Source organism: Myotis brandtii, unplaced genomic scaffold (genome assembly GCF_000412655.1).
Source record: "Myotis brandtii unplaced genomic scaffold, ASM41265v1 scaffold115, whole genome shotgun sequence".
NCBI classification, from domain to species: Eukaryota; Metazoa; Chordata; class Mammalia; order Chiroptera; family Vespertilionidae; genus Myotis; species Myotis brandtii.
The window spans coordinates 10,855,620-10,870,914 of NW_005353967.1; the positions used below are offsets into that span (position 1 = coordinate 10,855,620).

Genomic DNA, 15,295 nt, shown 5'->3' on the forward strand with positions numbered 1-15,295 from the left:
GACCTCAGCGAATGTACCTCAATCAGATTGAGGACGTTTTTAGCAAAGGCCAGCTTAGGAGTACCCTAATTAAGTTAATAACAATGTACCTACCTATATAGTTTAAGTTTAAAAAATTTGGCTCTCAAAAGAAATTTCAATTGTTGTACTGTTGATATTTGGCTCTGTTGACTAATGAGTTTGCCGACCACTGTCATAGGCCAAGTTACTTTACCTCTCTAAACCTCAGTCTGTTCATCTGTGAAACAGAGACAGTGATAAGACCTGCTCACGGGAAGTTGTGGGGCTTACGTGAGATAATACTTCTAAAGCACGGGCCGTGGTGCTTAACACAGAGGAAGCACTCAGCTTACTGGCTCCTGTTATTATTGCCACGGACACATCTGCCTGTGAAACAACCACCTTGTATTAATTCTCTGGGATCCACCTCAAAGTGTGCTCAGGCTCTGAGAAAGGGTTACACGTCAGCACACATGAGCAAATGAATGCAAAGATATTAAACAGAGAGCAGGTAAGTTATGATGGGTGGGGTGGGGGCGAGCCGGGGAGGATCCAGGGTTGGGAACTGCCAGCACTCGGACCATGGGCCTTGATGAGATGCTGAAATGGTGACTCTTGGGCTGTAGAAGGATGTTCAGCCTCAGTGGAGTGTAGGGGGTTCCCACAAAGGAGGGAGTGCAAGGACCATCGCGCTCCCACTTTTTGGTTTTGCCTTCTAGGGACTACCCAACTGGAAGAATCAGTCTTTGGATTGATGAAAACCTATTCACCAAAACTCAACTAGTAACTGGTCTTTTATTCTCTTGGCCTTTTCACGCCACAAGAGCTTAACCTAGTAATAATAACATTAAAAATAATTTGCCAAATGCCTCCTATGTGCCAAGCACTGCCTTAGTCCTTTTAAATATATAGAACATCAGCTTTGCACAGATGGAAAAACTGAAGCTCAAAAAGGTTAAGAAACTCATGCTGGGTCACACAGCTAGTTGGTCTAAGAACTGGGACCAGAACTCAGGCTAATCATCTATTTTGGCAGCACTCTTAGCATCTAAACGAAATAAAGGTTTCTGCCTGTCAGTGCTTCTGTGTTCTTGGCTGATACCACTGATGATAAGTCAACCTTTGGGTACACTGTCAGGAGGTTTGCTCTGCCACCTTAGAGAAGGGGAAATGTTTTTGAAAGAGGGTTCTAGGTCACAGGCATTCAGAATAGCCCAATACTTCTCTTCAGCTATTCCTTTTTCCCCTAACTGTTGTAAAATTATGTGAGTGAAAGGTGATTTTAGACACACCAAGACGTTTTAAGGCTCCATTATTACAGAAAGCTAAATGTAATCTTAACAATATTAGTACCAGTTTTAAATGATATGGGTACACTCAGCCCATCTGTCACTTTCCGAGCTTAGTGAGAGGATTGATTTGTTGAGCACTTGGAATAACTCATTAACATTTGCTGATGTAGTTGAGAGGCCTTAATTATAAAACTTATCATTTACTAGTGTGTCGCATCCTCAAAGACCACCGAAAACATGAAATAGTCATTTTACTCCCACCCTTGAGCCGCTACACAGCTTACAATGGTGCTAACACCATTCTGGAAGGGTTGTGCACAAATTACAGCACATTTTCCCACTGACCTCAAAACAACAACAGGAAAGTTCTGCTTTAATTTCTAAATGATCTTCAGTTGGCATTGATTTCTAGCTAATATCTAAAAAGTAAACGTCTCTCTATACCCAAGTAATACATAATCTGAAAATAATTAATTAGACTAGGAGATCTATTGAAAAGAATCCTTTAGTTGAGGTAGAATCTTTTGTAATAAAATCTCTCTGTAATTGATATATTTTGAAGATTTGGTTTTTACTATCCTATTTTCTTCATACGATACACATACGTCTACTGCTTTTTAAGTAGTGGATTCTGAGCCAGGAGAGTCAAGGATGTTCTGATGAAGGAAGGAGCCCGATTTTCTCTTCTACTATCATCATGTACAGTTAAGTACTCGCCTTTTCTCGTGAGGCTGCTGGAAGGGTGAGAGGTCCTCACTGTGTGGTTTCTAGGAAATATTTTGATGCTCTAACTAGTCTCTCCTTTTTTTTTTTACATAATCACCCCAATCCAAAAATAAAGTTTCACTTTACCCAGGGCCAGAGACTTCTGGTGGGAATGACAACTTAAGAAGAAACCCTAAATTCTTCTTAGGGAGACTTGGGAATATATCCAGGAATAAAAGCCAGCCACTAGGCCCTGCAATGTGAACTAGAACCATTCCTAGAGTCTTAAGTAACTTGCCAGGTATCCTGGAGTGGGTCTCGATAGTAATCTGGGTTTTGGTAGAGTTGAATGATAAAAATTAGACAACCTGTTTCACAGGCAACACATGACTCTACTTATCATTGATATTCCAGTGGGTTTTTCCCCCCAGGTGCTTTACATTAATCTTTCAAAACCTGGACCTAAAAGACATAGTTTCAAAATACTCATACTGAACGGAGGCTTATGAATTTAGGATGCCGATAGATTCAGATTCATTGTGACTCTGATGGCTTGGCTTTGTCCAAGGAGTACAAGGACAACTCCCAAAATGCAGTGCTCTTGTATTTAATTCGTAAAACATTACAAAGCCTGCCTAAATTGTATCCTTGGAGTGAGCTGGGATACACAGGGACATATATTCCCATGACCCAGTTGGACCATTCAGCGTCTTTCTTTGGAGAATGTGTGCCCTCTGTAATTGTAAGTTGTTATTATATTCAGAGAAAGAACACAGTGAGTAGAAGTCATGACATAAGCACCCAGGGATCTACCTTTGGATATCAACCTGTCCATGGAGATTCAGAGCTTGGTGAGAAGGGAGATAGCAAAGGCGTTGCCTGTGCATGTGTGGTATGGGTGGGGATGTGAACTCAGTGTACTTTTCCTAATAAAATTGTACTTGAGCCCTGGATATTTTACATATTCAGATGGGAAAAGGATGAAATAAGTTGTGCTTGGGAATTTGATATTATTCGTTGCAATGAAAACAGTACACTAACTTTTTATTCTCGAAGCAAGGTGATATCAACTACGGAACTTTATTCCTATTTCATCCTACCAGACTAAGCCTCTCCTTTTTCTTCGCTTTCTCAGATTCTTTTTACCCAGTCTCATTCCCTGGTTGCCACCTACATTTAACCTCGAGGTGGTATGACCCCAACACAAATCCAGAGTCCCCTCTAAACCAGACAGCCAGGATTGTGTACCAGAATGCTAAGGGGGATTATGAGCTCTTTAAAATGGCAAAGAAAAAAACAGGTCTACCTCGCTTCCTTGAAATCAAAGTCTTCACTTTCACCATTCCTTTCACTGATTTTAATATATCAGATGCCATTTAAAAACCCAAATTCAGTAGATGTTTTGTCCTAGAAATTTTGTGAGATTTTCTGGAGCTTCCCAGGTTTTCTCAGAGTAATTTCCCTGAGGAGACTGAGACCCACCAAAGCCACCGTTAGACAGCTGGGCTGCGAAATCAATGCACACTAGCCACACCTTTTCTGGGTTGGTTACCAGCTCACAACGCGCCATAAATCATTACCTGGCAGCAATAAATACTAGATGACAGAGTGCCTTGTGCTACTGAGAAGCTGAAAAGACTCATCATATAAACTACAAGGGAACTTGAAACTGCATCAAGATGAATAAAATGGCATTTGGGATAGAATTTCAGGTGAGCTGGAGTAGGCTAGTCCCAGCTGCCAGATGTACTTTAAAAAATTACTCTGAGTAGTATTTCAAATGCAGTGATACCCAGCATGCCTATAATTCACTCTCGGCAGCACCGCCGTGTTACCCTCGCCAGTGGCAGTCTGTCAAGATCAAGCCTACAGTGCTTTAACTCTCAGCTGAAGGCTTTCAGAAACAGAAAACTAAAGCAGATGTGGAACATGGCAGATTTTATCTCCCTTCTTCCTCCTCCTATTTCCTTCCTACTATTTACTTTTCATTTTGTGATGCTACACTTCTGATTTTCTTTCTGTTACTATCTGCCTTTTGTTGCTTAACCTCCCTCCATTTCTTCAATTTCTCTCCATTATTTATTTTTTTATTGTTTTTTTTTACTTTTTTAATTGAATTTATTGAGGTGACATTGGTTAATAAAGTTACATAGGTTTCAGGTGTACAATTCTGCAATACATCATCTGTATATTGTATTGTGTGCTCACCACCCCAAGTCAAGTCTCCTTCCATCACCATTTATCCCCCCTTTACCCTCATCAACTCCCTCCATCCCCTCTTCCCTCTAGCAAACATCACACTGTTGTCTGTGTCCATGAGTCTTTCTTTTTTTTTTTTAATCCCTTCACCCTTCTCACCCAGCGCCCAACTCCTGCCCCTCAAATTCCATTATTTTATGATGGCTTAGAGATACTAAGGTGCTTAATTTCCCTATAGATGCCTAAATTCCTTATCATGATTAAAAGTACCATGATTAATGAGTGAATTTGAAACTTGGGGGTCATACTGACCACCTCCATGTCTACTTGTGCATCAGGTTCTTTTTATTCTCCTTTCTATTCATTTTCTTTATTTTCAATTTGTTACCCTCCTTTTGACCCCTACTCTATCTGCCTTAATGCAAGACTTCATCATCTCTACCCTGGTATCTCAGAACAACTTTCTAACTCTTCTCCCACACAAGGCTGCCCTCTCTCAGCCCCTTGACACTCTTGCCATCCTAAGTGTATCATTCCCCAACTTCCTGTACTTGTTTCCTAGAACTTGTAGGTAGAGTGTCCTAACTTCCTTCTTCTGCATGCAGGACCCTCCAAAACTAAGTCCCCCGCTCTCTCTTTGTAGCTTCATTTCCACGGCTGCTCATTGGCCAGCCCATGACAGCCATGTTGAACATCCTCCACACCACCATGCCTGCATACTCTTGTCCTCTGCCAGGAATGCCCAGAATCTCAACATCTTCTTGGCAAACTGTTTCATACCTTCCAGTGCCCCGCTTAAGCTTGCCTTCTCCATGATACTCTGCTGATTACCCCGTCCTCTGTAGACTCCTGGTAGCTTCTTTCCACCCCTGTAACTATACTGCCCATATGGTGATGATTATTTCTTTGCATGTTGCCACCCTTTCTAAACTGTGCTCCACTTGGACCTTGTCATATTCCTTTCATAGTATCTTTCCCTGGCACACAGTAGGTATGTTTGATATGTTTGATAAGTAAATTAATTAATGGTTGAATAAATGGATCATATTATCTAAAAACCTTTACCTTGAGGGATGGACAGATAGATAAAGCAAGTTCAGTAAAATGTTAATGCTAGAACCCAGATGGTGGGTGTTCAACTTGGCTGTGGGATACTTGAAAAGAATATATTTTCTGTTGTTTTGGAGTGAAATTCTCTGAAGATATCAATTAAATACAGCTGATCTAGTGTGAGAGTTAAGGTCACTGTTTCCTCGTTGATTTTCTGTCTGGACGATCTAGCCATTGATGTCAGTGGGGTGTTAAAATCCCTTACTCTAACTGTATTATTGTCAATCTCTCTTTTTCTGTCCATCAAAAAAAAATTTTATGGATACATTCTTTTTTATTATTATTATGCAATCTCAGGGTAGCTGTGGTCTACTGATAATCTCTCCAACCTTCCAGTTGGAACTTGGTACACTGGCTTCCCTCATGAGACTGTGGACTCCTTGAGGGCAGGAATTTTGGCTTTTGGTCTTTGTATCCCAGTGTTTAACTTTGTATTTCTTTTTTTAAATACATTTTTTATTGTTGATAGTATCATAGATATCTCCCATTGTCATCTCCTCTTTCCCCCCTTCTCCCATCCTCTCCCCGCCCCCCAGGTCTTCACTACCCTATTGCCTATGTCCATGGGCTATGCATATAAGCATGTAAGTTCTTTGGTTTATCTCTTCTTGTCCCCCCAACCCACATCGAGGCATGTCAGAACACCATGCCTCCCTGCTTTGGGTCTTATTTTGTTGATCAATTAATTTTGTTCATTGGATTCCACAAATAAGTGAGATCATATGATATTTGCCTTTCTCGATTTGGCTTATTTCACTTAGCATAGTATTTTCCAGGTCTATCCATGCTGTCCCAAAGTATAAGATATTCCTCTTTTTTACAGCTGCACAGTATTCCATAGTGTAAATGTCCCAATACTTTTTTATCCATTCATCTACTGATGGGCACTTGGGTTGTTTTGCTTTACATATTTAGGTGCTCCTATGTTGGATGCATAAATGTTTACAAGGGTTATATCCTCTTGTTGGATTGCTCCCTTTATCATTATGTAGTACCTTTCTTTGTCTTTTACTATAGCCTTCATTTAGAAGTCTATTTTGGCAGATATAAGTATTGCTATCTCAGCATTTTTTCCTTTCCATTTACATGCAATATCTTTTTCTCCCTTTACTTTTATTCTATGGGTATCTTTCATTCTGAGGTGGGTCTCTTGTTGACAGCATATATATGGGTCTTGTTTTCTTATCCATTCAGCTACTCTGTCTTTTAAATATATTTTATTGATTTTTTTACAGAGAGGAAGGGAGAGGGATAGAGAGTTAGAAACATTGATGAGAGAGAAACATTGATCAGCTGCCTCTTGCACACCCCCTACTGGGGATGTGCCCGCAACCAAGGTACATGCCCTTGACCGAAATCGAACCTAGGACCCTTGAGTCCACAGGCTGATGCTCTATCCACTGAGCCAAACCGGTTAGGGCTACTCTGTCTTTTAATTCGAGCATTTAAATCATTTACATAAAGTGATTATTGACAGATACATATTTATTGCCATTTTATTCTTTTAACCATGCCTTTTTCTTCTTCTTCTTCTTCTTAAAGAAGGCCCTTTAATATTTCTTGTAATACTGGTTTGGTGGTAACAAACTCCTTTAGTTTTTTCCTAACTGGGAAACTCTATTTTTCTTTCAATTTTAAATGATAGCCTTTCTGGGTACTTTTGGTTGTAGGTCCTTGCTTTTCATCACTTTGAATATTTAATGCCAATCTCTTCTGGCTTATGGATCTCCCATGATGGGGAAGCACCAGTCAGGTTCACAGGGAAATGGGGGGAATGTCCCTCACCCCAAAGCCACATCACTCAGTCACCGAGACCACCTGAGTCTGCTCAACCCTCTAGACCCCGGCCCAGGCAGCTGACTCCTCAGCAGGGAGTGAGCTCCACACTGTAGGATAAGAGGAAGTCCAGAGGGTGAGGGTATTGCTTTCCCCCAGGTTGACGCCATATGAAAGGGAGTGTTCTACCCAAGAGAGATGGCATCTGTGGTATGGGAGAATGACTCCACACAGGGGAAAGACAGTATTTTAGATTCCAAGAAATCTCCCTTATGCCTCCCCTGTCTTGCTTGAGGTAGAGTTAAACTAGTTTCTCAGTAGCCTCTAAGAGTCATGGGAACCAAATTCTGCTGGGGAAATGGGGTCCTCTTCTACCCTCCTGCCTTAACCAGAATCTGATCCTTCCTAGACTACTGGACGTTCCTCCCAACCTTCTCTTAGTAAGAGGCATTTTTGTCTCCCTGATCCGATTCTCAGAAACTATAGCAGGTCACTCTCCCATTTCTTTCATGTAGCAGCCTCTTCTCTCTCAAAGCCATGTTATCTGCCCATTTTTATATCCATGAATGATAGTTTATGATTAAACTCAACTGATTCCCAGAGTAAACTGTGGGTTTTTCCAACTACACAAATGGCTGGCTCACAGAGCACTTAGTCTATGAAGCTTGCCTCATTTAAAGGTTAAATAAAGTCATTGGTCCTTCATTTGAGCACTTTCAGCACGGTGTAAATCTCCACATAACACGTTCCACCACCACCCCTTTTTTCAAAGTTTATTCTCTATAAGACTATGAACTTATAAATGTATTTGAATTTTCCATAATGAATGGCAGCAGTAGGCCACAGCAAGCACTCAATAATTAGCTGCTGTTAAATAAACAGGTAGTTTCAGGTATTTAAATATATTCAATGTATGCTAATGGGAATCTAAAGAGATCACAAAACAAGTTATAACAGACATATTGTTTGTACTTCAGTTCTAGTTTTGTAAAAAAAGAGTGATCCTCTTTTAAACGTCAACGGCTTTAGGGGAATAACAATTCTGAGATTAGTCATACATTATAGAATTAATAAATTTGCTAAAAGTTTCCTCCTTTACCAAAAAGACTAAAAATATTGTCTTAACTGCTTATTTCAGATTAATATAATAAAAGGTTATTTGTCCAGGCAGATTAAATGACTATGAGATGTTTCTCTAAATAATCCGAGTAACATCACACTAGCATCTATCCATTTTAAGATAATTTCTTTAAGGCAGAAAGAAGTGAAGTTACAAATGATATTCTGCCAACTTATCTAAAAAGAGCATTTCATCTTCAGCTGCAAAGCTTATGTGTAATAATTATTCACAATAGAGAAGCTTTTGGAGAATTATTAAAATGGCTGAAAATGAAGGGCTTAAACATAACCTCAACATATATTATTGTGGGCATGTTAAAAGCCAGTTCTTTCAGCAATGATTAAGCCTTAATCTGTTGAATCAGGTTAATGGTAATGCCAGAAGTATGTCTACTTCATAACCAGAAGTTCTGTCTTCATATTAAATTACCCAATTTTAGAGAGTGAATTACAAATAGCATATAAATGTAGTTGAAACTGACATACCCTTGGACTCTGCCAAATTTGGATTAAAATCCTGACTGTTACTTCTGAATCTTATAATTTGGGCAAGTCACTATCTTTCTCTGTGCCTCAGTTTCCTCATCAGTAATACACTCAGAAGGCTGTTGTCATAATTATGTAATATGCATACACGCATTCTCTCTCTCTCTCTCTCTCACAGGTATTTATGTATGAGATATATAAGATGGGTAATAAATATGAAGGGCCTACCATAATACCCAACAGAAACTAATTTAATATTATAAATATATCCTCTCTTCCACCTTAATGTTTATCTTCCAACTCTGATAGAACAACTGATTCCCAAATCCATGTGATTGATCACTAATAATTTACAATGGATAAAAGTTATTTGCAAAAAAAAAAAAAAAAAAAGTTACTTGCTGCAGTCCTATAGAAGATATTTTTATTTAGATTATTTAGAGCCAGAGATTTTGCAAATTAACACTGTAACTTTGAACTAATGAAAGATAAGGCTATATTTCTTTGAGAGAGTTACACAAGAGGTATATTGTGTTGAGATTCTGATATAAAAACCAGACCATTTGTAAAGACACAACGTTTCTGCATTCTGTCATGCAAGATGATTGGTCTTTCTAAAATCAAATTCCTATGGAACCATTAAAAAATAGGATTTAAAGAAAATCCTTCTAACTGAATAAAGCTGGTCAAAAGGAATATATCTCTTTTTAACAGGTTTATGAGAATATAATTTTCATTTGAAAAATATTAATGACTATATTTAGGGTAGTTATTTATTTGTTTTACTTTGTTTTTCAAGCAGAGCCCTAGAGCTGGGATTCCAACATAATTTAAATTCATGGCTTCAGATGTTCATGTGTATGTATTTGATCATGCCTCGATTTTCATATGAGAAGGCAGTCTGACCTTCCTCACTATGCCATATTTGTCTCTATTCACCCCAGTTTCTGTTATAGTGCCTTGCACATAGTAGCATTCAGGAAATTTCAAATAAATATCTAACTGAATAAATAAAGTACAGTTAATTAAAGATAGAAGAAAATTTAGGATTTGGGTGGCTATCTGTTGTTAGTAAAGAAATTTCCCAATATATAACAAAGAGAAATTTTAGAGTCTAAAGACCTTTGCCCTTCTATTAAAAACTGCTATGTAATTATCTTTTTTACTTTTCTACAATGAGAAAATTAGCATTTGAAACATAAGTAGTTTCAAACATATGCTTTCATTATAAGTATAACAAGCATGACTTTTCATCTTCATGATGGCAGAGAGCCATAGTTATATCCAAACAGAAACATAAGTTTTCACTCTTAAGCATGGTTCATTAGAAACCGTCTCTATATTTCTAGCACCAGGCGAACACAGAATGCTAGGTTGGACGTGACCTTAGAGATTATCCACTCCAATCTCTCATTATATAGATCAGTGTGGATGAAAAAGAGGCCACGTGCTAACCTGACAAGCTCAGGGAAGGCCTGCATGGCAATCTTGCAAACTCAAAGACCTAAAGTAACAAAGGATGGTCTGAAAATAAAAACCTTTAATTAAAAAGCACTTATACTGGCTAGTCATGTTCTAGGCCAGTATCTCCCTTGACAAAGATGAACTTTGATCTTTACCTATTGTCTTTCTGTACCTAAGATAACATACCTGTGAAAAGTCAGGGTAATTTGCAGCTTCCCTTTTTCCAGATCCCTCAGGGCACAACCAAATGCACCTGGGCACCAGGACAGATACCACAAATTCCTACAGTTATTGTCATCATGCTAATAGTTGAGTGTTAACTATCCAGTAGGTGTCTATCATTTTACTTTGTATCCAATCCCAGAGGACCGCCCCCTCATTGTATCCACCACCCCCCCCCCCCCCCCCCCCACGGGCCAACTGCCATTCTCTGGAGCATTATCCCAATACATTGAGATTCTGCTTCCTGGAATTGCTGACAGTTTGGCTCAAATAAACTCACAAAAATTCTTTACAAGTGTGACTGTTTTTTACGTTAACCATAGTAAAATTAACTCCAGAAAGGTTAAATGACTTAAGAAGGTCATACAGTTAGGGAAAGTGTCAGGAAAAGACACAGCTTTCATAAATGCTCTATACAAACTGTTTTTATGGGGCTCTTCAAACACTGGGAATGCGTGAGTCACTAGAGACCCCAGGCCTCTTCTTGGGAAACCCACCTTCAGTGTTGGAAGTAGGGGTACCGTCACATTTGCTTTCACACTGCTGCATCGATGAAGGCCGCACAGTTTCCGGACAGTCACTAGATGCCTGTCCAGTGTAGGAGAGACATTGCACGATCCGCATTTGCTGTCCAAGGCCACACTGAGCAGAACACTAAACCCAAAGACAGAGAGAAACAAAACGCTGATCTCAACAATTTTCAGGAGGTAAAAAAGATACTATATCAATTCAAATATCACATATATTTGCATTTAAAGCCCATATGTAGTTCATCTTGGAGAGGTGCATGATTAGGTCATTCTACTATTGAATTGGTCTGGAATCTCAAGGGTCATGGCATTACCCTAGAAAATAGAAGCAATATAGTTCCCAGAAGATAAGAGATAAAGATTTCTTGTACTAGTATTCCACAGTTCCAAGCAGTGCTGGTGAACTCTAATAGGAGTATAATAAGAAAACTCTCATGATGAAGTAGAATAACCAGGCCAGGCCATCATTATTGCTCACTATTTATTATAGGCTTGTGGGCAAACAACCTGATGGTCTACTCGTGTGCTCTGAATCTGTTCAAAGCATTAGTTCAGTGTAACAGCAGTGACTGCTGAGGCCTGGTGACATGGCCAGTTAAAAAAAAGAGAGAGAGTTTGCCCGGCCGGCATGGCTCAGTGGTTGAGCATCCACCCATGAACCAGGAGGTCATGGTTTGATTCCCAGTCAGAGCACATACCCAGGTTGTGGGCTCGATCCCCAGTGGAGGGCATGCAGGAGGCAGTCAATCAATGATTTTTCTCTCATCATTGATGTTTCTATCTCTCTCTCTCCTGCTCCCTTCCTCTATGAAATCAATAAAAAAATATATTTTTAAAAGAGTTTAAATAAGTACCACAAATTTTCTAAGGTACTATTAGCCACACAAACCTGAGAAGCGGTCTGGGACAATTAGCATGTGTCCCTCTCCTTTTATATCTATTCAGGAATTTTGTTATTTCAGAATTGAAGTTATTCTCTGAGCGGCTTAGTTTCAGCTGGGACTGATCAGCTGTCCAGGTTAAAGAAGGAAGCTTGATCTATTCCTCGATCTATTCTTTGGGCCTGCCATCCAGAATACCAGAAAGCCTGTGAGATTTGAGATCAAAGGGATGAGGAGCTAAAGGGTGCCAAGACAGGCCATTAGGATATTTACAAGGTAAACAAACCAAGGCCCTGTTGGTTTTATTTACAAAAACTCTCAAAGCACAAAGAGAACTTGCAAGGATATTCATAGACACTTTTACCTTTAAGGTTCTTAACACAGAATGACAAGTAACTGCACTGTAGAAATGTACTAGAGCATCTTCGCTTTTTTAAATACTGGTTAATTTCAATTTTAGGAAACTGAATTGAAAATATGGATGAGAAGAAAAGGATTCAAGGACATTTAAAAGAATATTCTCAAATTGGTAACTGTAAATTTTAGGAAATCACTAACATGCAAACACTTTCAATGGGCCTTTATGTAACAGTGCATTGCAATGATGAATATATGAGGAAAGAAATTCCTACCTGGTTTAAATAAAAATTATGAGAGCATGTTTGTACTAATACTTTTTTTTTGCAAATATTTATTTTTATTTTATTTTTTCTATCATCATTTATCCCCCCTATACCCTCTTCTATCTCTCACTCCCCCTCCCCCCGGCAATTACCATACTGTTGTCCATGTCCACGAGCTCACTCTCTCTTCTTTTTTCTTTTTTGTTCAATCCATCCATCCCTCCAACTCCCCATTCAGATTCATTAATAGTATAATATCAATTATATATTGTGACACTGTCTTACTTCTACAATGAAACACTTAATTGCATACAATGCTCATGTGTATTACACTTGAGCACTTTGTAAATTAAACTAAATACTGTTATAGAAAACAGAATTATTATTTGCTATACAAATGTAAATGTTAATTACTTTATGATCATACTTCCTTTATCTCCTCACAAGGCTGAGCAAGTATATTAATTTGCCTTAATGGAGACTGAAAATCTTTGCCTGCTCTCCAGTGTGATAGAAGAGGTCTATAGATACTGCTATACTCTAGCAATACTGAATTTTGGAATTTTGGGCAGAATTTTGGTAACAATTGGAATGAAATGTCATTTTTAATAAGTAATGGCAGTCCCAGAGCACAAACAAAATGGTACCAGTGTAGTTATATGCCATTATGATTTATTTTGGTCTCAGATATTAAAAAATGATTTACTACAAGGTTAACTATAAAATCAAAGGAAAAGAGCTTTGATAGTCTAGTAATTTAATTTCTGGAGTGCCATTTTTTAATGTAACCTAATAGATTTTCCTTTGTACACTAAAGAACAACAATACTTTAACTTTCCTTCTGTGCAAAATATCAAGTTGCTTTTAAAGGATTTAAGGTACCTTCAGCAAGATAACACAATTTAAAAATGAGAAAGAAAAAAAAGGAATTGGAGCATAGACTGGAAATGAGTATAATATAAAAATAGATACCAAAAGCCCTATACTTGCTTCCCAATTCATAATCTCCATCAGAAAAATCCATTGAAGAATAAGTATTAATGACATTTCAAAGACTATCCATCAAAACCCCCATATCTTTTCTGTGAGGTTAAAAGAAGTTACTTTGCAAGTAGGAAAATTAAGACACTGGTGTTAACTGACTGGTTCTTAAATTAGTTGAGAGAGTTGGGATTAGAATTCAAAGTTTTGGTAGCTTGTTCAAATCTCTGGCCATCTAGACTATTTTGCTTTTAATTTTAAGTTAAAATGTCAGGATCCAAGGATTTGATAGAAGTGTGAAGTGTGTAGGTATGGAGAAACATAGCTAAGTGTGTCTATGGGTGGCTGCTGCTGTTTGTGCATTGTTCCACACTCATATCTTACACCTTGATTTCTATATGTTGCTACCTGTGTCTCAAGGTGCTGCCTCAGGGAAGACCACAGTGCAACTGCCTTACCTGGCCCCAGTCTCCTGTCACCCAGCGAGCAGGAGGGCAGCGGCCCAAACTGCAGCGCATGCGGGTAGAGGGTTTGCTCTCCTGTGGACAGTATGCAGTTGACAACGTTTTAGAAAGGTCACTGCTCTTGCACAGAACAATCCGATGCTTGAATCCTGAACCACACTTGGGAGTGCACTGGGAAGAAAACAAATATTAATGAACAAAGATAGTCAAAGGATAGAGGAAAATTCCAAGAAAGTGTTTCTTAAAGTAAATATGTGTTAGGGTATAGCCAGTGGTGGCGAACCTTTTGAGCTCAGCGTGTCAGCATTTTGAAAAACCCTAACTTAACTCTGGTGCCATGTCACATATAGACATTTTTTGATATTTGCAACCATAGTAAAACAAAGACATATTTTTGATATTTATTTTATATATTTAAATGCCATTTAACAAAGAAAAATCAACCAAAAAAATGAGTTCGTGTGTCACCTCTGACACGCGTGTCATAGGTTCGCCATCACTGGGGTATACAGTACATGTACACACTAAATTCTAGGCAAAGTCTTTCAGATATAAAAATTCCCTAAGTTTTTAAGCAGAAGTACTTTTATCTTTTCCCTAAGGTCTTGAAGAGCTAAACCCAAAGTTTGCTTTTCTTGGCTAACTTATTTTCTTTTTTTATTGTGGGTAGGCTTATTCCTCGATTCCTCCCTAGCCTTGGCCACATTCAGCTGTGATAAGATTCTGCTAATTTCTGGAATGTGGAATTGTTGGTTTCCTATTTGCTGGGTGTAGTCTTCTGAAGAAAATTCCTATGTTATTAGTAGACCACAAGAACCTGTCTTTGTGAATTGAGTGAGAAGTTGATTTACATGAGTATTCTCACAGGGGGGTAGCTAAGAACACATGATGGTTTATTGCACAGAAAACCTCTGGACTTTTCCCTGTCCATCAGTTAAACATAATGAATTTTACTATTCCTTAGTTGAATTGGTCCATTTATACTAAGGAAAAAGGTGCTTCTTCCTAGGTCTGAAAGGCTATTATTTACTCCTTCTCCAGGCTAATCTGAGTGCTCTGTTCTTGAGTCACCTACTTAACACAGTGACTGACTCAAGTCCTCCAGCTTTCTCCCCTGCACGTCTGAACACTTCCTTAAAATCTGTACTTTCTCTCAGCCACATGAGAACCTTACCTACAACATTTTGAACCTGTTTATAGATCTTTCACTTAAAAAAACAAAAACATTTTCACATCTTCTATAGGTACTAGGCTGGGAGAAAGGGGGCATAAAATTGAATGACAGTCTTTTTTAAAATATATTTTTTTATTGATTTCAGAGAGGAAGGGGGAGAGAGAGAGAGAGAGAGAGAGAGAGAGAGAGAGAGAAACATCAATGCTGAGAGAGAATCATTGATCAGTTGCCTCCTGCACAACCCACACCAGGAATCGAGCCCCCAACCC

The 15,295-nt window shown here is 38.7% G+C and overlaps 1 protein-coding gene across 4 annotated transcripts in view; it reads right to left on the bottom strand.

The window, feature by feature from the left end:
• Positions 1–15,295, bottom strand: part of ADAMTS6 (ADAM metallopeptidase with thrombospondin type 1 motif, 6) — a 229,492-nt gene that overhangs the window by 14,597 nt on the left and 199,600 nt on the right. For all 4 annotated transcript variants that reach the window (XM_014549006.1, XM_014549001.1, XM_014548999.1 and 1 more), the window contains 2 exons: positions 13,847–14,023; positions 10,871–11,027 (listed from right to left, as the gene is read on the bottom strand). In XM_014549006.1, coding sequence (XP_014404492.1) covers positions 10,871–11,027; positions 13,847–14,023 — 334 coding nt within the window. The remainder of the gene's footprint in view (positions 1–10,870; positions 11,028–13,846; positions 14,024–15,295) is intronic.